The sequence below is a fragment of the Aspergillus vadensis genome (assembly GCF_003184925.1).
Source record: "Aspergillus vadensis CBS 113365 unplaced genomic scaffold BO88scaffold_6, whole genome shotgun sequence".
NCBI lineage: Eukaryota > Fungi > Ascomycota > Eurotiomycetes > Eurotiales > Aspergillaceae > Aspergillus > Aspergillus vadensis.
The window spans coordinates 458587-482727 of NW_020292044.1; the positions used below are offsets into that span (position 1 = coordinate 458587).

At 50.2% G+C, this 24141-nt stretch overlaps 10 protein-coding genes across 10 annotated transcripts; 6 read left to right on the forward strand and 4 right to left on the reverse strand.

Moving 5' to 3' along the window:
- Positions 1 to 2047: 2047 nt before the first annotated feature.
- BO88DRAFT_413246 (Zn(II)2Cys6 transcription factor) lies at positions 2048 to 4581 on the forward strand (the record flags this gene model as incomplete). Its single annotated transcript, XM_025708113.1, has 3 exons — positions 2048 to 2216; positions 2374 to 2550; positions 2609 to 4581. 3 exons carry the CDS (start codon positions 2048 to 2050, stop codon positions 4579 to 4581), a joined length of 2319 nt encoding a protein of 772 aa, XP_025564862.1.
- A 2686-nt stretch (positions 4582 to 7267) lies between these two features.
- Positions 7268 to 7975, forward strand: BO88DRAFT_403235 (cupin domain-containing protein). The gene is made up of 3 exons (XM_025706320.1): positions 7268 to 7390; positions 7520 to 7751; positions 7819 to 7975. The coding sequence occupies exons 1-3, from the start codon at positions 7293 to 7295 to the stop codon at positions 7843 to 7845; spliced, it is 357 nt and encodes a 118-aa protein (XP_025564863.1). The 5' UTR covers positions 7268 to 7292; the 3' UTR covers positions 7846 to 7975.
- Positions 7976 to 9320: 1345 nt separating this feature from the next.
- Positions 9321 to 11256, forward strand: BO88DRAFT_413248 (serine/threonine-protein kinase; the record flags this gene model as incomplete). Its single annotated transcript, XM_025708114.1, has 2 exons — positions 9321 to 9888; positions 9938 to 11256. 2 exons carry the CDS (start codon positions 9321 to 9323, stop codon positions 11254 to 11256), a joined length of 1887 nt encoding a protein of 628 aa, XP_025564864.1.
- Positions 11199 to 12181, reverse strand: BO88DRAFT_433877 (uncharacterized protein; the record flags this gene model as incomplete). The annotated part of the gene is made up of 3 exons (XM_025709451.1): positions 11199 to 11650; positions 11746 to 12075; positions 12167 to 12181. The coding sequence occupies 3 exons, from the start codon at positions 12179 to 12181 to the stop codon at positions 11570 to 11572; spliced, it is 426 nt and encodes a 141-aa protein (XP_025564865.1). The 3' UTR covers positions 11199 to 11569.
- Positions 12182 to 12524: 343 nt separating this feature from the next.
- Positions 12525 to 14910, reverse strand: BO88DRAFT_384604 (ferric reductase family protein). Its single transcript, XM_025704712.1, has 2 exons — positions 14520 to 14910; positions 12525 to 14474 (listed from the first exon to the last, which is right to left on the reverse strand). Exons 1-2 carry the CDS (start codon positions 14672 to 14674, stop codon positions 12599 to 12601), a joined length of 2031 nt encoding a protein of 676 aa, XP_025564866.1. The 5' UTR covers positions 14675 to 14910; the 3' UTR covers positions 12525 to 12598.
- Positions 14911 to 15147: 237 nt separating this feature from the next.
- BO88DRAFT_403238 (copper transporter family protein) lies at positions 15148 to 16479 on the forward strand. Its single transcript, XM_025706321.1, has 2 exons — positions 15148 to 15968; positions 16028 to 16479. Exons 1-2 carry the CDS (start codon positions 15391 to 15393, stop codon positions 16140 to 16142), a joined length of 693 nt encoding a protein of 230 aa, XP_025564867.1. The 5' UTR covers positions 15148 to 15390; the 3' UTR covers positions 16143 to 16479.
- A 264-nt stretch (positions 16480 to 16743) lies between these two features.
- Positions 16744 to 18327, reverse strand: BO88DRAFT_361692 (Gfo/Idh/MocA family protein). The gene is made up of 3 exons (XM_025703886.1): positions 18135 to 18327; positions 17949 to 18082; positions 16744 to 17884 (listed from the first exon to the last, which is right to left on the reverse strand). Exons 1-3 carry the CDS (start codon positions 18245 to 18247, stop codon positions 16764 to 16766), a joined length of 1368 nt encoding a protein of 455 aa, XP_025564868.1. The 5' UTR covers positions 18248 to 18327; the 3' UTR covers positions 16744 to 16763.
- A 955-nt stretch (positions 18328 to 19282) lies between these two features.
- Positions 19283 to 20443, forward strand: BO88DRAFT_442451 (putative GPI anchored protein). The gene is made up of 2 exons (XM_025709956.1): positions 19283 to 19731; positions 19781 to 20443. Exons 1-2 carry the CDS (start codon positions 19315 to 19317, stop codon positions 20054 to 20056), a joined length of 693 nt encoding a protein of 230 aa, XP_025564869.1. The 5' UTR covers positions 19283 to 19314; the 3' UTR covers positions 20057 to 20443.
- A 1126-nt stretch (positions 20444 to 21569) lies between these two features.
- On the forward strand, positions 21570 to 22909 carry BO88DRAFT_403241 (palmitoyl-(protein) hydrolase). The gene is made up of 6 exons (XM_025706322.1): positions 21570 to 21731; positions 21795 to 21806; positions 21891 to 21981; positions 22043 to 22096; positions 22152 to 22540; positions 22597 to 22909. Exons 1-6 carry the CDS (start codon positions 21649 to 21651, stop codon positions 22697 to 22699), a joined length of 732 nt encoding a protein of 243 aa, XP_025564870.1. The 5' UTR covers positions 21570 to 21648; the 3' UTR covers positions 22700 to 22909.
- Positions 22774 to 23930, reverse strand: BO88DRAFT_403243 (uncharacterized protein). The gene is made up of 4 exons (XM_025706323.1): positions 23794 to 23930; positions 23678 to 23696; positions 23534 to 23614; positions 22774 to 23455 (listed from the first exon to the last, which is right to left on the reverse strand). Exons 1-4 carry the CDS (start codon positions 23833 to 23835, stop codon positions 22953 to 22955), a joined length of 645 nt encoding a protein of 214 aa, XP_025564871.1. The 5' UTR covers positions 23836 to 23930; the 3' UTR covers positions 22774 to 22952.
- Positions 23931 to 24141: the final 211 nt, after the last annotated feature.

Consider the following 24141-nt stretch of genomic DNA (forward strand, 5'->3'; position numbering starts at 1 on the left):
TGTGAAGTGGGTGACGATATATGTAACTGTTAAGCTATTGGAATACGTAGGTTCCATGGTCCTGTTAAGTGGGGTTGTTGGAGGCGGGGAACTGCCTATCGTAGTGTTGCGCTGCATTGGCTGCATTGTGCCTAAATTTTGGGCATCATCACGTATGCCGCATAAAATTGACTTCAGTGGCAACCTGGCATCTTTATCGATGCCTTGGAGATCCCCCAAAGCCAATGTCTTGGAGGGATTACTACGACCCACTTGCGAGGGGTTCGCTGTGTCCGTCCAAAATAGCGTGCGGAGTAGGGATCCATTATCCCCTCATCTTCCCGGCGCCTTATCTCTCCCTCCCTCCCTCCCGCTCTCGGGTTCAGATCAATGCCGAAATCGGTCAATAAGGACCAACGCCCAGGTGACATCAAAAGCTCGACCATTTCAAACCAGGTTCTCCTATGATGGCCCCCACGCCAAAGGACCCCAATGTAGCCTTATGTTGACACAACCCAGATAGTCAGGAGCGTACAAAAGATACTCGTGAAACACGTTCCGCACAACTGGGCACGCAAAATTCCAAATACTTACTGCGAGCATGCCGTTATCCCGTCCGGATTGCTATTTCTCCAAAGCAGGGAAAGCTTAGGTGTTGCACCTGATGCTAGCTGTGCAACTGGGTCTTGCACACAACGCCGGGATGCATTCGGTTGCCGACCAGAGAGAGAGCCATTCGAGTGACGTTGAATGTCCCGGGGATTGGAACAAACACGAGGCCAGCAGTCATCCTGGAGACCAGCTTGATTCTTACTCGTGGATCTATCCGAGGGCGGAAGACATTGTCTAACATCTGGGAACAGGCGACAACCTTGTATAATAAGTCTAGACCATGGCATTGTAGTTGTATTCCTGGCAAACGGACAGACTGTCGGGTCGACTGACCACATGCCCTCCTTGGAGTTCCGCCATGCTGATCGGAGCGTTCCATTGCAGATGGCACTTGTCTAGAGAATGGGCAGATTTTGAGACGAGTTGTGATTGAAAGTCCGGTGCTGCTGATTGTTTGTCCTACCCATTGTGAAGCGGTCAACCGTTATCCAGGAATGGATGTTTTGGATGGTGTGGGACCTAGATAGGATAGACGGACGGTAAGTCAAGTAGTAGAGGGCAGACTGGAGCCTGTTGCCTACTGGGAGAAGTCTGTACAATCGTAGTATCTTCTGCTTTGTGCTTCGGTGGCTGTGAAGTCGAGGATAAGCCGGCAGGTGACAAGGCGAGGCGGTCGAATAGGAAGGCGGGGATTACCTCCCTCCACCACCCACCAACTGCAATCAACTGCTGTCGCCCACACCGGCTGAACCTCTCCGATCCCTCTCAACTTCATCCTGCTCCCTGGTGGCGTCTGTCATCCTATCCCCGCCTCGCAGCGTTGTTTCAACATCGTCTGTGGTGTCCCCTGTGTTCAGTAACCCCTTCTTGAGCAACTGCTGCCACCTTTGTGTTTTTATCTCAAATAAAAAAAAAATGCATTCACTGGTCGACGGGCATTCTCGTCCTCGCAAACCGTGGCGTTTGTCTCTTCCCCTCCCGCCTCCATCCATTATCATCGAAACCTGCATGAAAGGGAGTGTTCTAGCTCCAATCGCCATGCTTCCAATGGAGACCCGGCTCTTGTCTGAGCTCCTACCTCGGATCGACGAATCCGCGTCGCACAACTTGCACCAGCTGTCTCCGCAATCTGCTGCTCTAGTGCAACTCTTATCACCTGGAGGTCCCTCTCTCTCCTCACCGTCTGGGGCCGCCTCTGGGCGTTGAGTTATCTATCGCACATCCAGGCTTTCCCTATCTTTCTGTTTCCCTGCCATCGGACAGTCAAAACAGCCTTATCTGCTTTGGAAGTCTCCACGAAAGCTGTTCGATTGCTCTCCCCTCTTCCCTTCCCACCACCTAGTTGACGAGGCGAACCCCGTCCCTCTTTCCTCGGACAACTATATTCTTCTCCTCATACTTTTTATGACACGTTCCATCTGGAATCGTTTATGTCATCATCACATTAGATTCCGATATGGAAGACATCAACATCCCTCCCCCATCTGCTATTCTAGACGTTCAACGTCCCTCCGCATCGGCTGCCGGGCATTCCAACCCGTCTGTCTCTCCCAAGAACTCGACTGCAGGCCAGCGAGGTGCTGCCAAAGATCGTAGCAAGCCGAAGCAGACCAAGAGCCGTAACGGTACGGTATCATTACTTTTCTACTAGTTTTAGCGCGATGGGCATGGGGGGCGACAGATGTGTTAGAATAGGAGCACAAGAGGCATGAGCAGAGTGACAAGGGCACAGACGCTCCATAAGTCGCAGCGCGCTGACGTCTTATTGTTCACCTTATCCAGGCTGCCAGACTTGCAAGGACAAGCGATTGAAATGTGACGAGACCAAGCCAAGTTGTATTCAATGTAGGAAGCGAAACGTGACATGTGAAGGATACATAAAGAAATTCAAATGGCGCAACGGTTTTGGGCAGAAGAATTTCGTCGGGGGCACGAATGGCAGTGCAAATACAAAGAAAGGTATGCTAACAGCCCCAGGCCATCTCAACTTTAAGGTGTATTGCTGACGTTCCTGTAGCTATCCAATATCAGTCTAATGAGAACCCAAGTACAGAAAATTCAGGATCCTCTATTCCACAGAACCAATCCAGGGCATCAAAGTCACAGCAAGCTGCCTCTAGCCTTCCTTGCATGGGCTCGGGTTCTTTTATGGATTTTGCTGACCTGACCTCGAAGAATGCATCGCCTTCAAAACGCACGAACAGGCGTTCATTCAGCGACAAGGATTCGTTTGGCAACCCAGATGAGTTTATTGGTCAGCTGACGCCAGTGAGCTTCAATGAAGACATTCTCGCATCGTCATTCACAGACATCTCCCCTTCAGACCAGATTTCTTGGATTTCTGATGTCTCATTGGCTGCAGTAGAGCAAAGGCCGGGGAATGGGCGCGAGCCCAAACGTGACCTTGGGCGTAACAACTCATATGCAGAAGAAGGTTTTAGCTTCGAAGAATTGATGGAGGTTGATGATGAGGATATCGAGGAGATAGTAAGAAGGCCCGACCGAAGCATGAAGTCCGGGCGGCCGGAGAACGCCGACATGAACATCGCTACGCACCAGGAACTATTCAACATCTGCAGGGAACCCAACCTCGGCATTGCAAGCCCAGAAATGCTGGTTCTGCAGTTTGATAGGGTGACGTGTGGGATATTGTCTGTAAAGGACGGTGTCCACGAGAATCCGTGGCGAACTTTGATCTGGCCGTTGGCTAAGGAGACTCCAGCTCTGTATCATGCTGTGTTCTCGCTTGCTGCCTTCCATTCAAGCAAAGAGTTTCCAGCCTTAAGAGTTCACGGTGTGGATCACATGCGCCAGAGCATCACCCACCTGGTGCATGACATACGGAACATGAGGGTTGATGCAGCATTAGCGACAAGCCTGGCGCTTGCGTTTGCCGATACCTGGGACCAACACACTCGTACCTGCATTCAGCATTTGAAAGGTGCCAAAGCACTAGTCTCACAAGTGGTGGGGCTCGGTGCTCAAGGCGAAATGCGTGGGATTAACCTGAGCAGGGTGCGTTTCCTTTACAACACGTGGCTGTATATGGACGTAATTGCTCGCTTGACCTCTCGTGAAGAATCGGGGGATCAGGAGGTGAATGCTCCCTTTTTCCAACTCCCAAGTCACGCTGTACATGAGATTGATCCTTTGATGGGCTGTGCAACGACGCTATTCCCTCTCATAAATCAAGTGGCTCGGTTGGTTCAGCGTGTACGCAAGACGACATCCAATTCCATCTCGCTCATTTCGCAAGCCATAGAGCTGAAAAGGCTTGTTGAGCAGTGGGAACCACCGCAATTCTTCGAGCCCCCAGAAGACCCATCTTCTGAGGTCCAGCATAGTATTCAAACAGCCCATGCTTATCGCTGGGCAACACTGCTATACCTTCACCAGGCGGTGCCTGAGATGCCTTCGGAGCCGACCTCCGAGCTTGCCAAGCGCGTGCTGATCTTGTTGGCTACCGTTCCTTCCAGTTCTCGAACCCTGATTATCCAAATGTTCCCTCTGTTAGCGGCAGGATCCGAAGCAGAGCAAGAGGATGATCGTCAGTGGGTGTTGAGCCGGTGGGAATCTATTCAAACTCGCCTCATGCTGGGCTCAATTGATCGCTGCATTGAGATAGTCCGCGAAGTCTGGGCCCGCAGGGACGCTTTCGAAGATGAGAAACAACGGTTGCGGGGATCGTCTGGGCGTGGGATCAACTCTGTCATGGAGACTTCGACGAACGATAGAGTACCTCTCACTAGCCTTAGGCCGAATGATCAGATGGTCCGTAGTACCTACGCCAAGGAGCCATGGAGGAGGACGATCCAGGAGGAATGGTTGGCCTCTAAGGCTACTATTGGAAACTCGCGACGGAGCTCCGCTATGTCCCCGTTGGAGAATATTGAATTCGAAAAGACGGTTCGCGGCAAATTGCATTGGATCAACGTAATGCAGGATTGGGGATGGGAAGGTATGTTTGAGCTTTTCTTGTTGTTTCATTGAATCTGCTTTGCTATTCGTACTTGTGGAGAACACCAGCTCATTTATATAGTGTTCCTCGGTTAAGACCAGTGCTAGTGTGTTCGACACGAGCGCATCTTCATCACCGGGCGGGGGCGGCCAGCACGATCGTTATTCTTGCTTCCTTTCCGACATGGCTGCTCTCGCTGAGTTTGTTGGTCGGAATTGCTCGAGCTGGTATTCGTCTCGGACTCTTCGGCTGGATCCTCTGTTGGAGAAGCTGGGGGCTTATTCTTAGCCAGATACGATCGGAGGGATGCCAGATAAGGCTCCAAATCACTCGTTATGGACACAGTAGTAGCCATGGTTGCGAGGGCTGTACAATGATTGCTTGGAGACGATTGAACGATTGAAGGGATGATGGCGCGACGGAGAATATATGATTCTTGGCTTGTTTGAATGGGTATTGTCGCGCGGGGTCTTACACTGGAGCTCGAAATCAGCAAGGCGTTCTGCGATGAGTGTAGCAAATAGTCACATTCTTTACGGGACTACCTGGAAGTTTTGTCAGGTCCCGGGGTGCTTTCTTCTGGAATGAATTAATGTCGAGCTATGGCGCGTCGGTGTATGGTCTTGAGTGTCGCTAGGGAAGAGCAAGAATTCCGACCGGGATTACTGGCAGACTGAATGGCGCATGGGACAGACGATAGTAGTTCGCAAGGGGAGTGTACTATGAGTACTAGGACTGACTGTTTGGCGATTCGAATTTAGGTCTGAATGGGGGCAGACAGGCGATGGTAGGCGGGCAGTCGCAGGGGACAGTTTTCTGAAAAATGGTCGATCGTATACAACTGTCTACAAGATGAACAGTCGGGGCGTATATGCGAGTCGACGATGGTTATGCTGCTAGGAAGTAGTTGAGGGATTTCTGCGTGAGGAAGAAGATCTGCATTGGGTGGCTGTAGTGGTTGTCCGTTGTTTTTTGTTGCTTGGGCTGTTCGATCGGTGTGCTTTTCTTGTCGATAGTCGAGATTTCCTGTCTCTCCTCTGTCTTTTTCTTTTCCTTCTTCTTTGTTTCTTCAAACTACCAGAAAAGAAAAGGATCAGGACTGGCAAGACAAAGGTGGGAAAAGCCAGCGTTTTTAAAGACCGGCCGATCCCCACCAAACCCGCAGGACTACTACGGGCTTAGTTCAGCTTTGCGTTTTACTTGCTTAGGAAAGGGAAAGGTTGAGTTAGTTTTTACTCTGCCTGGTTAGTCAGTTAGTTAGTTAGTTGGTTGGTTGGTTTTCTGTTTTTCCTCTTTTCTTCTCCTGTCGTGGTCTGATTTCGGATCTTGCTTTGCCTTGCATGGTGGGGGGTGGGTGTTGATTTGAGTGGGAGAATTAGTATGCAAGTAAATCTGCGGATGAGCTAACCTACTTTTCTTTTCTTTCCTTTCCTTTTCTTACCTTGTGGAGAGTTCGGTGGTGGGTGCTGAAGATACACACTCTTCATAGGGGAAGAATCCCCGGGTGGGTGGGGTGAAGATGGAGAAGAAAGTGACTGACTGATGGATAGGATAGAATAGGATAGGCTCTTGCAAGTTCGGGTTCGGCTTTACTTAACTGGGCAGGTGGATGATCATTACGCTGGAAGGGAAGGGGAGGGGGAGGGGAGAGGGGCTCAGACACTGGCAAAGTGCATGTGAGCTGTTTCTTTTCTCTTCTCTACGAAAATAATGAGGGTATGGTCAGGTGGATTGGACTAGTTAGGATAGATAGTATAGGGTTATTGGAATTTGATTGAAGTCGTCATGGATGATGAAGATGACGAGTATGGTCAGTTGCTTTGCTTTGCTTGTTCTGGCTGTTGTTGGATTTCGTGGTTGAGTATAAGATTTGCTGGGGTGAGACGGGGTCAGCATGGAGGTGAATGGAAGAGGGGATGGATGGATGGATGGATGGATACTATGCGAGGGGGACTGACTAGTAGTTAGTTAGTTAGGTGACCTAACTAGGTAGACTACTACTTACTAAGTAACCTTGATATCGTATCGTATCATATCATATCAAATTCCACGAGGATTGGTCGGAAGTACTAACCCATCTGGGGTAAAATATCCTGTTCTTACTTGCTTGTCTGCTTGCTTGCTTCCCCTGCCGTGCGTCGGATGTCCATCCATGCCTTCCTTGCCTTACTTGGTCTTACTAACTAGGCCTTGGTTCATTTTCGGATGTGGTATCCTATCTATTCTAATCACTTTCTAGGATAGTCCATAGTGGTACTCCGTACATACTATGCCTGTCTCTATCAGTAACTTTCAAGGGAACCCCGGTTCACTCCTCTCTTTCTGATAACATTTCGGAACTGAACAAATCCCCCTCATCGACTTTACTCTGTTTACTTGCTTGCTTACTAACTGACTACCCCTCAGTTCGCCAACACCTACTGTGATCGTCTCAATCTATGTCTACTACTTAATATGTCGAAGCGTGCTATCTATCCCACAACGGGTGTCGGATCCGTGGGAAGAGAGCCAAACAAACAGCAATAGCGAAAGAGAGGAGAATGGGATCGATTACTCCGCACGAGTATAGAATCTCCGTTGTAGGTAATGGGATAAGAGATGCTCGAGGATAATGTCGGAGAGGTGTCGGTATATAAAATGCCAATATCCTCCCAGTGTATATATATCTATAGAATGGAATCTTAAAAAAACTCCCATACAAGTACCCATTCGTGACTACAAGTACAAACTTCCTACAGCAAACATGGCCATCCCATTCAAGCACCACCCTCGATCTCAACAAATCTTCGAGCCTCCGCTCATTGCCAATGAGAATGCGTTTCTGGGGGATGTGGATTCGAGGTATATACCCCCATTCCATTGCATTACACATACCTACTAAGTACACTGTTTTATTGCTCCTTGTCGCATGAGTAAAAACAAACTACTATATATAAGTTGTCAATTAGACACTAAATACGGAATGTATAGTGACAGCTACAACCCCGAAAACCCCATCTCGGCCGGCTTCTACCGTCTGGAAAAAGGCACCCCGCTCGTTTACGAATACACCTTTGATGAGATGAAGATCATCCTGGAAGGCAAGTTCGAGATCTCGGATGAGACCGGTCAAAAGGTTGAGGCTTTCCCTGGGGATGTGTTTCATTTTCCCAAGGGGAGTAAGGTGACTTTTACGACGCCGTCTTATGGGTTGGCTTTTTTTGTGAGTATTCCTTTTTTTTTCTGCTTCTTTGTTTTTCAACCGGTTGCTGACTGAGGGATGATGGTAGACGGGACAACGGGCCAAGACTGTTTGAGTGATGATGTAATTGGAATATTCTGGGTTGTGTTGAATTTATTCCTTGCTGTTAAACCGGGCTATTTATTACTATGTATTATTGAGAAAGAGAGGGGGGGGTTAGTCTAGTTGATGGCTGGGAGATGAACCATGGTTTGGAAGACAGAAAGGTTCCACTGCTTATGGGAGCGGTTCCTTGGTTGTGTTTACGGGAAGTGTAAACAAGAACCAGGGCGCGATGACGCCGGTGTGGATTGCACCCCTCTTCTCTAAATCAACTTGCTAGTAGTAGTGTTGTTTCAATGTTGAATAGCTTAATTTAAAAGAATGGAATTGTTGTAGTCTGGACCGGAACACTAAGTTGTGTGACTGTCAGTGTCAGAGCTGTCTGTATACACCCGATGGCTGGGGATGAAATTTAGCATCACCACCACCACCAACCAGTTCTCCCCCCTCCGTAAATGATCAACTCAGATCTGCCCCATGGGATCGGAGACGATCTCACCCAACAAGGTTCCAGATATAGAAGGACGACTAGTTTTACCCAGATTGCTGGACACACTAGTTTCTCACCCCCCTCGTCTAAAGGTAGTTGAGTGGGAAAATGACGTGCAGAGACACTCTGACTGGTGGTGGGAGAGGATGACTCCATCCTCAGCCTCACGAGTTCCCCAATCACCAGCCGAAAGGGCGTCAGGAACGAGATTGACTCGCGGCTGGCCCTGGCATCGTAACCAGCAATGGAGAGCAGATGGGATCGGAACAAGGGAGTTACCCCAGCAACGTTGCGATGGTCGCAGAGAGAGGGGCGGCGCAGAGTTGGATCGGTGGCATTTCGTTGGTCTGTTCAGTCAAGAGTGGCTGGTTCTCAGCTGCGGCTCATCTTTTGCTTGCTGAAGTTAAACTGTAAGTGGGAGAAGAAGGAAAAAGTGGATGAGTTGAGAGAAAGAAAGGAAGGAAGAGAGAAAGTAAAGAAAGAAAGAACAGTAAGAGAGTTGAGAGAGAATATTCACTTTCTTGAACTTCCACTTCCTTCCCCCCTCTCTTTCCCCTTCCTCCCTACTTCATTCAACAACTTCTCTCCTCTCTCTCCTTCTTCTCTTTCTCCCTCTTCATCATTCCCAATCAATTCCATCGGGCATCGTCTCTGTCTCCCCTGACTGACTTGTTCTCGTCGGGTCATCGTCCTTGCTTCTCTCCATTCCTGCCCGAACAAAGTCATTGATCTCCTCTTCTTCCTCGTTGCTTTTTCCTGTCTCTCCACCCCTTCTTTGCTTTTTTTAATCTTCCGTTTTGTTTTCCATCCCATTTCTTTTTCCATTCGCTTGGGATTCCGAGTCTCTCTACTCGTGCTTTAATCTCCTATCCCTCGTTCCTTTTTAATCCCCCGCCACGACCTCTTACACCTCGCGGTCGTTATTAGAGACACCCGTGTTTGAGCTGGTCCATACCTCCACCTGTTGAGAACGGTCGCCAGCACACTCCGAGCCCAACATGGCTCTCAATATCGACACCTCAGATCGCCCGGGCCTCCGTCTCCCCAACCCGCCGCCACTCCTTCATACTCGTGCCGGAAATGAAGCTCTCGATCGCCCCTCCACACCCGCTGAAAATGGCTTCACCAGCCCTGTGCAAACCCCCCAAGGGAGTCCCAGCAAAAATCGCATGCCCCCCGGCGCAATCGACCTGCCCAACGTGTTCGAAAAAGCTCTCAAGCTGAACCCCACCTCGCCCACCAAAGGCACCTATAACCACTACAACCACCCCATGTTCGCGCCGCCCCGATCCGGCGAAGACTTTACCGAAAGTGTCATCCGTCAGCCACCGGGCAGTCCCACGCGCAAAGCCAACAAAGAAAACACCCCTCCCAACTCCACCCGTCTCACCAAAGACCTCGGTCCGAACCCCGCGGCTGCTGCCATCTCCCGTCATGAGCCATACCAGCAACGAGATCTCGAGAGTATTCAGCGTCGTCAGGTTCCTATGCGAGGGCTGACCCCGGAGGAGTTGGAGAAGCTGCAGAATCCTAGAGTGAAGCGATTGGTAAATGTGACACAGCTTTGTAGGTGCCATACCTTGCAGGTATACCAGTGTATTGGCTAACTGTTTAGACTTCCTCGATCACTATTTTGATTTACTGAGCTACGTGCACAACCGCCAAAACCGCTATGCGCAGTTCCGGTCTTCCAACCCCGAACCCCCCGCCACTCCGATGGAGACGTATGAGCCCGCTCTGCTGAAATATCTGGGTCGGGAACGGGCCCACCTCCGCAAACGCCGCACTCGACTCCGCCAGCACGACTTTCAGATCTTGACCCAGGTGGGCCAGGGAGGTTATGGACAGGTTTACCTGGCGCAGAAGAAGGATACGAGGGAGGTGTGCGCGCTCAAGGTGATGAGCAAGAAGTTACTCTTCAAGTTGGACGAAATCCGCCATATTCTCACTGAGCGCGATATCTTGACGGCCGCCAAGAGCGACTGGTTGGTCAAGCTGCTGTACGCGTTTCAGGATGACGACCAGATCTACCTGGCGATGGAGTATGTGCCGGGAGGCGACTTCCGCACGCTGTTGAACAACACCGGAGTCTTGCACAATCGCCATGCTCGGTTCTACATTGCAGAGATGTTCAGCTGTATCGATGCGTTGCACGCGTTGGGGTACATTCACCGCGATTTGAAGCCAGAAAACTTTCTCATTGACTCAAGTGGTCACGTCAAGCTGACCGACTTTGGCCTGGCAGCGGGTATGCTGAACCCTGGCAAGATTGAGTCCATGCGGGTGAAGCTGGAGGAGGTTGGCAACACGCCGGTGCCGTTCGGTCGCCCCATGGAACAGCGCACGGTGGCAGAGCGTCGCCAGGGATATCGGTCGCTGCGGGAGCGCCAGGTAAACTACGCCAAGTCGATTGTTGGGTCGCCCGACTACATGGCACCCGAAGTGCTCAAGGGCGAGCAGTATGATTTTACGGTCGACTACTGGAGTTTGGGATGCATGCTCTTCGAGGCCCTCGCCGGATACCCGCCGTTTGCAGGCGCGACGGTGGACGAGACGTGGCAGAACCTGAAGAACTGGCAAAAGGTGCTCCGCAAGCCGGTGTACGAAGACCCGAACTATTTCCTGTCGCGACGCACGTGGGACCTTATCACCAAGCTGGTGGCCTCGAAGGAGAAGCGCTTCAAGAACATCCAAGAGATCCACGCGCACGACTACTTCAGCGAGGTGGACTTCAACCATCTGCGCGAGCAGCGTGCGCCGTTTGTGCCCGAGCTGGATTCGGAGACAGACGCGGGCTACTTTGACGACTTTACCAACGAAGCGGACATGGCCAAGTACAAGGAGGTTCACGACAAGCAACGCGCGCTGGAAGAGATGGCAGAGCGTGATGATAAGATGAGCAAGGGATTATTTGTTGGATTTACATTCCGGTAGGCTTCCCACCAGACTGCTATCTGTATACATGCTGACAGTAACAGACACCGCAAGCCGGCCATGGACGGGCTAGGCCGCGGCTCGCCGCGCAAACCGATCGCGACGGACGGATCATTCGGAACGATGTTTTAGGCTGCATGAATGACGGGAGTTCTATTCGGGCACGAGCTGGATCTCGAGGATTGTTTTAGCGAGTACTTTTAATGGAACGGATACGAAATGGGAGGGTTAAGAGAAAGGAGTTGTGTATGATACAGCTATCGTAGACCTGCATGAGTTGCAGTATACTAAAATCAGAATAGTAGTAACCCCTTCACTCCAACTCCTGCACCATTTTCAGAATCTCCGACTCATTATCTCCAACCACAGCCTGTCCTTTCGTCCAGTCGACCGTCTACAAACCAATTAGCATCCCAATCCCAAAGTATCATCCCCAATCCATAACACCAACACAATCCCAACCATTCCAAAGAATTGGAAATGACTTACAATAGGTCTAACAAAAGTCCCCTCCGGATCCGCCTTAAACCTCTTAACCGCATCCTCCGCATCCCTCGCCCCCCTCACCACCTCCCCGACACCATAAACTTTGCCAATCCCCGCTCCACTCCCCGTGTTACCCCCAGATACATACTCGAGGATATTCCGCAACTGGTCGTTCGTCGGCGGCGCGGTGCTCACCTCCAGTTGGAATTCGCCGCGGGGAGTGGACGTCGTGCTTGCGGCTGTTGTGGAGGCGCGTTGCAGGATCGAGAGGGCGGATTTACTGCTGGGGAGGTTGGGGGCGTGGAAGAGGGTTATGGGGTCGAGGGTTTTGGCCTGTTCAGATATTAGTATTTCCCGGGGGGAGAGGGGGTAGTGAGGGTTTTGGGGGGATGGGGATGGGGTGCAATTGGGGATTGGGACGTACGAAGCGGAAGACCATTTTGGATTAGATTGAATTGAATTGGGTGTATGTTGGTAGATGGTTGTATGTAGGTGATAAGGTTGTGGTTGATGGTATTGGCAGCAGGGGTCTGTTTGTTCTGATGGATGGAGATGATAATTGGAGTGGTTGGTGGTCGGAGGTCTGGCTGATTACGTCATATGGGTTGACTCACTGGAGCTACGCCGGAAGTGTTTTGGTTGCCTGTTTGGGTGCCCGACTTTTTGGTTCTTTTTATTGTTGGTATTGATGGACAGGATGGAGAGGGGGCTATTGCTTCATTAGTGTACTGTATAGGGTTTTATTGAATCAGTTTAATGGTAGAAGTAGATTGCATTTGGTTCAATATCATTATTGTTAAAGTGGTTAGGGTATCATATCATCTAAAACATATGCTATTTACTTATGTGCTGTGTACTACCACCCAAATTGCTCAACATGCAGGTATATCCCCTGCGCCCCCGTCCCCTTATGTACTGCGCGCTCGTCGCTCAGACACACCACGCTGCGTCGCACGTCGTCGGACAACCCCCTCGGTCCACACACCACTACCGCGCTCTCGCCCTCTGCTTTCTCGAGGACCTTGCGGATGATCGTGCGGGCATGTGGTCGACCAGACAGGACTGTAAGATTGGGCAGCGGTTTCTGCGTTGGCTTCGAGTCTGAGCCTGTTGTAAGCTCGCTGGTAGACTGCGGTGCGGCATGCCCTGAGCATGTGCAGGTTGTAGCGTCGATGGCATCTTCATCTTTGATGGGCGCTGTGCAGCAGCATGTTCCGTCTGGTTGACAGCCAGACTGCTCCACAGATTCTATGGCTACAGCGTCGGTCGCTGCTTTCTCCGCTTCGAGGGATTTCTCCTTCGCAGGTAAGCTTGTCTGCAGCTGGAACGACTGTTCCTGGGCGCAGAGCGTGTTCTGCGCCTGCTCTAGCTTCTCGTCACAAGTAATGTAGATGCTCATCTCGATTTCCCGAATAACGTCCGGATTGGCGAGCCGAACTTCCTCAACATCCCTCAGCACCTCTTGCAACTGACGGTCGAACCAGCTCAGCTGCGTGCGCGATTTGATCACCCAGACGAATCGGATTCGCTTGGTTGCTGCAAGCCGCGCTGTGCTTTCAGCCTTCCACTTGGCGACTATATCCCGCAGGCAAGGCACGGTGAATGTCGCCCCCATACCGCCGGCGAGGAGAATTACGCTGTCAAACTGCTTCAGAGGCCGCATTTGTCCATACGGTCCCTCGATGAAGACTGTACGTGCCTGCTTCACAGGCACCTGGTCACTAGCCCCAAGCACCTGATGGTTCTTCGATGCATATCGGAAGAAGCGTTGAGTGCCGCCCTTTTCTGCGCGCACGTACATCACCATCTTGTTGTCTTCTGCAATGGACGCAATGGTGAAGGGATGGCTCTGCAGAGGCACAATGGAGTGGCATGTGAGAAACACATGTTGACCCGGCTTCCACCCGACTCCGGGGTTCTCAATCGCTATTCGAGTTACATTGCCTGGCAACGGGGTGAAAGTCGCCCGATTGGCCCAGAGAGCATGAGCCGGACTCTTTGAACGATGGAAGATCGACAGGTTCGCATAGGTAGCCCATAAATAGCGCGCCACCCGGTCAAAGACGAGAAAACCGATCGGAATCCACACCCACACCTTGACTTCTGCCGGTGCATGTAGCCACACGGCAACGATGAAACCAACAAAGGTCACCAAATGTTGTAGAACAAAAAACTCGTACCCGAGCCGTCGAATCGGTGCAGCGGACGTGATCACAATGAAGGTCAAAATAATCCATGCCGCGAAACCCCTCGTTGCCAGGGTGTAGTTCTTCAGCTCGTAGACGATGTAGTTATAACGGCCCCAATCACGAAACCAGAAGCACATGTGGATTGTAGCGGTCAGCCACAGCGTCCGCGCGATCCACCGATGGAACCAATTAAGACGCTCGTAGCTCATACCTACGAGCATGCCAATGAGGTTTTGCCTGCCTGCCAACAAGAAGATCAACGGCAGCTGGCAAATGGCAATGAACCCAGTGCGGTAGCCCACATCTTCCCATTTCCACTGGTCGGCCGTGTCCAGCTTGTAGAAACAAAAGACGAGCACGACGATGAGGTTGGCCAGGATGATAGACACCGGGCCCAGCGGCGCAAAGTGATAGGAGTGGCCGCGGATTGACAATGGGGGCAAGGACGCATAGCTGGCTTCACGCACGATGGCTGTTAAGGTGGCATATGTGCTGAAGAAGATAGACTTGGGCTTGGAGGGGGTCAAGGACGAGTCCTTCAGCCTGATAGAATAAGCATACGATATTTCGATAAACAAAGGAGCTTACCTTTGGTAGGCGAGGAAACGATTCAGGATATTAATGACCGTTCCAGCAGCGATGGCACTACCAACAACAGCCCAGTACATCTTCTGCAGATAGAACAGACCCGGCACGCCATCTCCCATGGACATGTGGCCCATGCCAGACATGGACATGTCCATCTTGCAGGTATGTAGACTAGTATCCGAATTAGGGTATAGAAAATGGTGAGATCAGTAAATACTAGAAAAGAAAGGAATTGTATTCAAGCATGATGGTAGAAGACATGCACGATGTACATATCGCGGGGAACGAAAGAAGAGGAAGCAAATTACAATTAGGCGAAAACGAGCGACTAAGGGCCCGAGATCGAACCCGATGCCAATACTGCCTATCTACTGTAGTCAGTCATATTGAGTATAATTGAGAGAAAATGAGAGGGAATCATACTAGTCAAAGCGAGTGAGTAGTAATAATCTGCTCAATCCCCACCTGCTAATCCGGCCATGCTTTCGGACGGGCCTTGAGCTCTGCAGCTTCTGATTGGCTCCCGCAGCCAAAATGTGCTCAAATGCCGCCCAAATGTGCTCTAGCGCCATCGGCCGCTTACCTGGCGGGTCCGCGGTTTTCAAGGTCCTTTAAAGATGCGGAAAATCACCGGATGTGACAGCCATGGCCCGCTTTTCTATGTCTTCATTAACATTCCATTCCTCTTTTTTCTTCTTCGTTTTCCCAATCCCGTCATAGAAAGCATCTTGTACATAGGGCTGGTGCTTTGACATCTTTAAATATATCCATTTCCCACATTCCAGTTCATCACTCCTACCCGAACCGTCCATACCAAACACCAACATAATCCTACTCTACTCCACTCACACTACATCACGACTTACCAATAATGGACATGAGCTCAATGACCGGTATGGACATGGGAACCACCTCCACTACCATGTCCGGCATGTCAATGGCTACCTCCACCGCATCGTCCACAATGGACATGTCTATGGGCTCCTCCACCTCTACCTCCATGTCCATGCCCATGTCCACCTCTTCCTCTTCCTCTTCTTCTATGTCCATGTCCATGTCAATGGTCTTCATGAACGCCCACGACACCCCCCTCTTCTCCAACCAATGGACTCCGTCCTCCAGCGGTACCTACGCCGGCACCTGCATCTTCCTCATCGTCCTCGCCATCATCTCCCGCTGTCTGGCCGCCTTCAAAGCCCTCCTGGAACGCCGCTGGCTCGACGCCCACGTCAACCGTCGCTATATCGCCGTCGCAGGGAAATCCACAGAAGCAGGTCGCATTGACGCTGATCCCGAATCCAAAGAAGCCAGTCTCATCACAGCCCAGGGTGTCGAGGAGAAAGTCAAGGTCATCCACAAAGCAGCCCGCGAACCTCTGCCTTGGCGATTCAGCACAGATCTCCCTCGCGCGCTGCTTTTTCTGGTCATCACCGGTGTTTCTTACCTACTGTATGTTCTCCTACCTCACCTCCACAAATATCGAATAGATACTAATACAACAATCACAGGATGTTGGCCGTCATGACCATGAATATCGGATACTTCTGCTCCGTCCTAGCTGGTGCCTTCCTGGGCGAGCTTGCCGTGGGACGCTTCATCCAGTGGAACGAGCATGAGCATTAGTCCTACCCACATACATACCTACATACATATTCATTTCGGGCTCCTCGAACATAACGACTTCTATTTCGCACGGTGTTCTCGGTTCGGGTGTTCGGTGCTGATCTGGTGTTACATCGCATTGCATTGCATTCATTTCATAATCTTGGGATAGCGAGTGTGACACATGTGCACTGTTGGCTTTTTGGTTGTTTGTCAGATACCACTTTTCGCTTATTGGTCTCTTGGATCTCTGCTCTGTGTCTCTTTTTTGCCCTGATACCATTACAGTCGACGGTGTGTGATTAACATAGACTTCAGTACATAGAGATAATGTCTAAGGAGGTTTTGGACTGTGTCGGCATAATAACATGGTTTCGGTCGAAAGACATCACATGCATGGGAATACTACATAATCCTTGTAGGCTTTGCAGGTTACGGTGGACTATTGGCCTCACGCGGCCGGGATCCAGACGTGGCGTGATCAGCTGTAGGTTGTCCCACTCCTATTGGTGCGGACGGGACCACACGGACGGCGCGGGCAGGATCCATGCCACTAACCGCGAATGGCAATTGATACGCTGCGATGTCTTGAAGATAACTGTCGATGCTATTCATGTTGGAAATCCACCGTAAAGATACTGACTACTTACTTCCTATCGGCAATTTGTAGTAATACACAGGGTTCGAACTATTGGTCCCCGCATCTCTATCCATTGCAACCTCAAAAGCACTGGTCGGCCGTGTCAGCAATCCCGCCTGAGCGTACGTATTGTCGATCGCCTCCATCTGCGCAATGCTCTCCTCACCGTCAATCCACACCCCGGAGCCCGCACGACCCTTGATCCGATTGACAAACTCTTCTAGTTGGCAGCGCCAGGTCGTCCACCATTCCTGATAGGTCTGCGCTCGCACATCGCCCGCTGGCCAGTTGTATGCTTTGGCATACTCCACCACATCCCATGTCTTCACAACCTCTTCCCCTCGGCGGAGAGTATGTGTATCGCAGATATCGATCCGGTGGTAGACCGTCGGAATGAGGTGATTCCACAACGTTACTTTCCTTCTGACAAAGTGGCGCACTTCATCGTTTGGTCCATTAAGCAGTACCTCTCCTGTTCTTGCTTCAGTCTTGGGCCATCTGAACGACGGCAGGGAATGAGACCATGCCGCCGGAAGAAACGAAAACCCTCCTCCAAATAACAGATCACCCCTGATTTCTGCGGTCTTGTCACTGTCTGTAGCGTAGGTAGCTTTTATTGCCGCGTCAATCTGTGGCTCCGGCTGATATCCATCTGATGCAACAGGCAAGGGGCGATGCAGTGCTTCAATGGGATTGAGATGCTCCCCTCTACCCAGCACCTGCCGCACGCAGGAGAGAGGATACGTTGCTAGGTCCATGAGACAGCCACCCGACAAGCCATAGTGGAAGCGGATGTCGTCCATTTCCAAATACCCTTTGGGAAGATACTGCTGGGAATAGACATGCTCTACAGTCGCGCCCCAGGGAAGGTGATTAACTTGGTAGAGGAAAGCCTGCCAGGCTGGGTGAAATTGATAGTGGAAAGCTTCAAGAAGCACCGGGGCATTCGGCGCAGTCACTAATGGATGTCTAAAGAGTGACCTTGCCTCATCGGCATTCGAACAGGACGGCTTCTCAAGAAGAACATGTTTTCTTGCTTGTATGGAACGCAGGGCCCACTCAAAGTGTAGGGAATTCGGCAGAGCAATATAGACTGCGTCGATGGCTGGATCGCTCAGAAGATCTGACACGTGCATTAAGACCCATTCATGCTCCGTCAAGCTCAATCCAGTTGTGGAGAATCTCACCTTGATAAGTATTATGGACGATCGGAATGCTGTACTTCTCGGCGTACTGACGGGCGCGCTCGGGATCTCGAGCAGCGACCGCTGCCACGATGACTTCCGGGTGCGACAAGGCTGGTAAAATTATGGCCAGGGGACTAGAGCAGACATAAATTCCAAAGTCTGCAAGTCAGTGTTTTATCAACTTACGCTATGGAGGATGCTCCAAGCAGTCCTATTCTGATGGCGTCATCCCTCTTCTTCGGGGTCGGCGAGCTAACTGCCGCATAGTAGAATCGCTTCAAGAAATCGAAAAATAACATACTGAATAATTGCTGGCCAATTGCTGAAGTTTAAGTAGATTTCTGTAAGACTATTTGATATGCAGTGTGGCAATGGCACGTAAAGGTAGCACGGACAACTTTTTGTTGTCTGAGGCGGGTGCTTCCCGCCATCAGTCGTTCTGGACTGCATCGCCAGACAGCAGGTGACTTCCGCATTTGATGCTGTCCGTCTGTTTCTCTCATTTATTTATTTGAGAAGCTGCTGATGACTCTCCTTCCAGTTCTCATGGTACTATCAACATGGTGCTTCCTAGTATGAGTGTATGGTATCGAAACGCAATATTCCTCATAGTTATCGAGTGCAACGGATTCTTCATGTCAGATTCGCCAGATTATCTTGGGTCTAGAATCATGCAATCCCTCCTGTAGAGTCGACACAGCCAAGTTCGCGCGAAGGAACTGTTGGACAGATGAATTATCTTAATGTGACTCAGTGGAGGAAGTAGGATGTGCCTAGTAAGATGAGCGGGGTACCATTCCGTTCCTTGGTCATCTAGTGCCCTCAAACTGACAGTGAAACCATCTACTAGTAAGTTGACACCGTATAACCATATTAATTCACAACCTACTCCTCCATGTCTTATATCCGAGGGTATAGACATGGGCTCAGGCACAATGGACAGGCTTGGCAATCCCCCACATGGCGGACTTGAACCGGGGAACTGCACCGGATTTGCCAGTCTTGAGAAGAAATGAGCACATTTCCTAACCCAATCAGCCCTAGTGCTGCTAGGACTCACTGCAGGGTCCCTGGAGCTCCAGCTTCTCAGCGGCACAAAACAATATCCAAGATTCATGTTACTAAGTAGTGACTAGTATCAGGTCATTCGGCTTTAAGCCCTTCTGCGGGAATTATACTCGCTCATCCTGTAATTACCTCGCTTAACCCTGTACAATCCCGGTCCTGCCGTAGATATTCATTATAATCAGCTCTTACCCGCTCAGAGCATGTCTTGCATAACTATAAAACTATCGAGGGTCCCTGTGTAATATCTATCCCACGTCACTTTCGCTCTTCAACCGCCGATCCCTCAACCTTTAACACCATGAAGCTCCCTATCCTCTACCTGGCGTCTCTTGCGCCCTTGGTCGCCGCCCACTTCGAGCTCAAGTACCCTACCAGCCGTGATGGATCTGAAGAGCAGATGACCCAATTCCCCTGCGGCGGAGCTGCCCAGTCCAGCAACCGCACGCAAGTGTCTATTTCCGCCGGTTCCTTCCCCGTGGCATTGTCCATGGGTCACTCCCAGACTGCTGTCGAGGTTCTCCTGGCACTGGGTTCTGATCCCGGAACCAACTACAACATTACCCTTCATCAGACCTTTGAAATCCAGGGATTGGGTGCTTTCTGCCTTCCGCACATCAAGTTCGATGAATCCATCCTTGGCACCAACATCACCGATGGAATGAACGCAACTGTCCAGGTCCAGAGCAATGGTGATCCCACCGGAGGTCTCTACGCTGTATGTTGCCCTATCAATCATTACGTGTGTAGATGCTAACCTCGCCCAGTGCGCCGACATTCAGTTCTCCTCCACCGTCTCCTACGAAGAACCTTCCTCCTGCTCAAACAACACTGGTGTGACTGCTGTGGCTTTCACTGGCGCTGCGGCCGAGCGCAACGCCAATGAATCCACTGCCTCTGGAGAAGCGCAGAGCAGCTCCTCTTCTAGCACCTCTTCGGGCAGCGCAAGCACATCTACCTCCACTGGCGGTGCTGTTGCTTTGGAGACTGCTGCGTGGGGTATGCTGGGCGCTGCAGTTGTCGGTGGAATGGCTCTGTTGTAAGAGTAGTCCAATGCACAACTGTCTATGTTGCATTAGGCGACTCGGTACACCAGAGGATAGCCTTGGCTCGGACTCGCTTTGCCTTCTCATGTTCATTCTTTCAGGGCTGAGGGCCTACCAGAATAACATTGTTTATTCGGACTTCTGGAATGTCCTTCGCCCACAATCCAATGTCTTCGATTACATCCTGTGACGGCACATCCTTGGTATGTGCTCGGGCTCATCATTCGTGTATAGAAAGTTGGAGCTATGTATTGTGGTCACTAGTATTTCTCAACCCACCCTTGGCTATACATTCTCGGATTCCAAGCTCATCTTGTTGGGATGGAATTGCAGCATACGTCTTATGATTAATGAAATACCCATTGTAATTAGCGAGAATCAATCAAAAGCCCTCGAAATTATATGAATCTGTTAGGAATACATTGTATCGTCTTGTAGTCGAACCTGCCTTCAACCATGCGCAATTTTCAGTAGTCAATATCTTCAATATTATCACGAATTCCGAGCAAACCACGCCCCGATTCTTATAAAGACTAGACTCCTTTGCTATTCTATTCCTTTCTTCGAGAAGGACTGTGTGCCTCAAAAATCATCGGAACTGTGTTTGTATTGATATTACTCCAGAGTACAGGTGTAATGCTCTTTTTTTCAGTCCCGATTATTCGCGACCTGGTACTGGGACTGACTTCATATACAGCCAGCGCTGATATGGTGACTATACCATTTGAAGTATTTCCTCTTGTAACTGACCTACTTTGGATTTGGTTGTTACCCGATTGATGCATCATGCAATCTCATTACGTAGGAGTCCTATGCGAATACGTAGAGAGGAATGGGATGTTTTGTTTTGAAATAGAGATGTAACATACTGTTGGTAGCTATTGAATTACAAGGTTACTGGAACTTAATTATCCTTATTGGTCATTGCCCGTATTGTTGCATGAATTTAGGATACTAGTGGAAATTGGTTACTTGAGGGTTGATAACTGTTAGTACTTACCCTTGAATGATCACTTTTGAACCACTAGGATCTGATATAACCCTGTGTATTAGCTATTGGATAAATGGTTTCCTTGGAAGTTGTTGAAACCATAAGCAAAGAGACACTATTTGCTATATTGAGTCCCAGTAGATACTAGATTAAGTAGTATGCAAATCAATATCATCATGAAAGTACTACTGGATGACCATGATAATCTTATCTCTTCACCTAAGTAATATAAACATTTATACAAACCATGTGTGCTTACTATTAGTAGTTGGAGATCCGGAGTAGCAACAGTACATCATGTCACCACCCACCTCTAAACAATCTTCATAACAACAATGCCAAGATAGCGAAAACCCTGTGTATAGTCAAGAAAACAGATCTATCACCCAGTAGCCGCCGTCAATAAGCTGTTCGCGATCAACAATTCCATCATCGATAAGGAGCCAATCTCCGCAGGCGGTAGGCCAACATCCTCGGCAGAATCGCGGGGAGAGGCTGTCCGCTCGGCATTATCCATGGCTCTCTTCCACTGTTTCCATCCTTTAAACACGAACCTTTGTGTACGGTGTCTCATCTAACCAAGGGAGATAACTTCAAAATGGCTACACGCGCCCCCTTTATTGTTCCGGCGCTGAAGAAGCACACGGCGACGGTGATCATGGCCCACGGTTTGGGCGACAGGTTGGTCCCTAGCATACAGCGCTCTAAATGATTTACCACTGGCTAACGTTATCCTGTCAACAGTGGTGCTGGATGGTACGTACACCGAGACTGTTATGTTCCACAAATTACCGACGCTATTCCTTCGAAACGAGACTTGAAATAACTGGATACAAATAGGATGGCTCTCGCCCAGAACTGGCGCCGCCGCGGCATGTTCGATGAAGTCGCCTTCATCTTCCCGAATGCCCCTATGATTCCTATCACAGTGGTATGCGATGGCCGTCACCTACGGAGCTCTGGGAATACTGGACTAAGTTGACGGGTAATAGAACTTTGGAATGTCCATGCCGGGATGGTACGACATCTCCAAGCTGGGTCGTGATGTGAGTGGTGCATACAGATCTATAATCCGGGGTAAAGGGACTAACGGCTGTATAGTTGGATTTCGAAGAAGCCATCCGTCACCAGGACGAACCGGGCGTCCTCCGTTCCCGTGAATACTTCAACACCCTCATCAAGGAGCAGATCGACAAGGGTATCAAGCCCTCCCGCATTGTCCTCGGAGGCTTCTCGCAAGGTGGAGCGATGTCCTTGTTTGCGGGTCTCACGAGCACGGAGAAGCTGGGTGGTGTCTTTGGTCTTTCCTGCTATTTGTTGCTGCATGACCGGATTAAGAACTTCATCCCCGAAAACTGGCCGAACAAGCAGACGCCCTTCTTCATCGCACACGGCGAGGAGGACGAGGTGGTCAAGTTTGATTTCGGTAAGCAGTCGGCCAAGATGATTCAGGAGTTGGGTGTTCAGGATGTCGAGTTCCATTCTTACTCGTGAGTGTTCTGTTTCCTTTGCTTTTTCTTGAAATGGCTTACTGATCTGTGGGTAGTGATCTCGGCCACTCTGCCGATCCCGAGGAGATCGAAGACTTGACAAGGTTCCTTCAGAAGGCTATTCCTCCGGAGGAGGGTCAGTCGGCCGCCGGATTATGACTTGGTGACGGCAGGTCCGTGCCTGCTGCACCATCTATAGGTGCGAAAGTCACATACAGCATTTTCCTTGGCATCGTTATATGGAGAATCGCGGTCATGCTGTTGGGGATCATCTCGGGAAAGAAACGGGATGCGCCGATAAAGCAGGATTGAACATACAATTAGCTTGAATACATAATAGATCAAGATGCATGAAATGACGAAATCTAGTAACCATCTATTCATCGCTCGTAATCGAATATTCCACCCACATCTACTCTCCCCTCAAAGCCTTCTGAACCGTAGCTTCAATAGCAGCCACCATAGCATTAGTATTCTCCACATCAAACGGCACCATATGCTTCGACCCGTGATCATGGAAACTCATTTTGCTCGGCTCACACAGCCTGGACAAATGCATGCTAGACGGATACAGCTCATCCTGCTTTCCCACAATATTTGCCGTGGGGATCTTGACCGGATACTCGCCCTCAGCCGAAGTGTCAGGGATGACCTCATTCCCAGTGCTGTCAAACGGTGCAGCACCGCAGATAAACACGGCGACCTTGAACAGAGGCTCTTGATGCGTCTTCGCATGGTGTACAATCATGGCGCATGCCAGGGCAGCACCTTGCGAGAATCCCATGACGGCGTCGAAAGGACCCTCACGCTCGATGATATCGTAGACGTGTTTCATTGCGGGGGCGAGATATTCGCCCGGTGCGCGGTCACGAGGATAGTGGTTATAGAAGGGGCCATTAAAGAGACCCTTTAGCTCTATTCAGGTGTTAGCGAACCATCACATGTCTCCAGATATACTCCGAATCTTTTGGTGTGGAGGGCGGGGTGATGTACGAGGCTCAACTTCAGCTTCCATGCAGCCATCGTAGTATTTGAATGTATGACCATATTTAGCGAGGTCGTAGGAGATTCCACCTGATTGCGATACAAGTTAGATTGGCAATCATAGCCAGGCGAATTGGACTGTTGTTCAAGTACCGGACTGGATCTCGAAGATCTAATGTTTTTGTTCCAACGGTTAGATTTGGATGGCGGGGAAGCGGAGATAAGCCAAAGAATAGAGATGCCCGCCAGCAGGGAAGATGCTTGCTTACTTCGGCGTTGGTACCTGCGCCGTGGAGGCAAAGGAAGCGCATTTTGGGATGGTTGTCTTGTGAAGGGGTTTCTTTTTGTGTCACTTCTTTCTGAAAAATTTGATATTGGGCAACAATTGCTGACAAGAGAAGAAGATGAGGAAATGTGTTGAATACTAAACTAGACTACGCCTTCCGACCGTCAGCTGAAGCACTGGCCTGCCACTATGCCACTAACGTAAGACAAACTCTCAGCCTTCTCCATCGATTTCTGGACTATCTCATCTGTCTCTGCATTTCTTCAGTCGTCATTCTGTCCAATCCAGACTATGCATCCTTCTCGGCTATTTACAAGACGATTGCTCGTCC

Bases quoted from the DNA above. Each gene is read 5' to 3' on its own strand.
- BO88DRAFT_403241 (XM_025706322.1), top strand. From the start codon at position 21,649: ATGGCTACACGCGCCCCCTTTATTGTTCCGGCGCTGAAGAAGCACACG. The intron at 21,982-22,042 runs GTATGCGATGGC...GACGGGTAATAG, and splicing joins CTATGATTCCTATCACAGTG to AACTTTGGAATGTCCATGCC. The intron at 22,097-22,151 runs GTGAGTGGTGCA...ACGGCTGTATAG, and splicing joins TCTCCAAGCTGGGTCGTGAT to TTGGATTTCGAAGAAGCCAT.
- BO88DRAFT_403238 (XM_025706321.1), top strand. From the start codon at position 15,391: ATGGACATGAGCTCAATGACCGGTATGGACATGGGAACCACCTCCACT. The intron at 15,969-16,027 runs GTATGTTCTCCT...CAACAATCACAG, and splicing joins ACCGGTGTTTCTTACCTACT to GATGTTGGCCGTCATGACCA.
- BO88DRAFT_403235 (XM_025706320.1), top strand. From the start codon at position 7,293: ATGGCCATCCCATTCAAGCACCACCCTCGATCTCAACAAATCTTCGAG. The intron at 7,391-7,519 runs GTATATACCCCC...CGGAATGTATAG, and splicing joins CTGGGGGATGTGGATTCGAG to TGACAGCTACAACCCCGAAA. The intron at 7,752-7,818 runs GTGAGTATTCCT...GGATGATGGTAG, and splicing joins CTTATGGGTTGGCTTTTTTT to ACGGGACAACGGGCCAAGAC.
- BO88DRAFT_384604 (XM_025704712.1), bottom strand. From the start codon at position 14,674: ATGGACATGTCCATGTCTGGCATGGGCCACATGTCCATGGGAGATGGC. The intron at 14,475-14,519 runs GTAAGCTCCTTT...TTATTCTATCAG, and splicing joins CGTTTCCTCGCCTACCAAAG to GCTGAAGGACTCGTCCTTGA.
- BO88DRAFT_403243 (XM_025706323.1), bottom strand. From the start codon at position 23,835: ATGCGCTTCCTTTGCCTCCACGGCGCAGGTACCAACGCCGAA. The intron at 23,456-23,533 runs GTACATCACCCC...ACACCTGAATAG, and splicing joins GGAAGCTGAAGTTGAGCCTC to AGCTAAAGGGTCTCTTTAAT.
- BO88DRAFT_442451 (XM_025709956.1), top strand. From the start codon at position 19,315: ATGAAGCTCCCTATCCTCTACCTGGCGTCTCTTGCGCCCTTGGTCGCC. The intron at 19,732-19,780 runs GTATGTTGCCCT...AACCTCGCCCAG, and splicing joins CCACCGGAGGTCTCTACGCT to TGCGCCGACATTCAGTTCTC.
- BO88DRAFT_361692 (XM_025703886.1), bottom strand. From the start codon at position 18,247: ATGTTATTTTTCGATTTCTTGAAGCGATTCTACTATGCGGCAGTTAGC. The intron at 18,083-18,134 runs GTAAGTTGATAA...TGTCTGCTCTAG, and splicing joins CTTGGAGCATCCTCCATAGC to TCCCCTGGCCATAATTTTAC. The intron at 17,885-17,948 runs GTGAGATTCTCC...TGCACGTGTCAG, and splicing joins CGTCCATAATACTTATCAAG to ATCTTCTGAGCGATCCAGCC.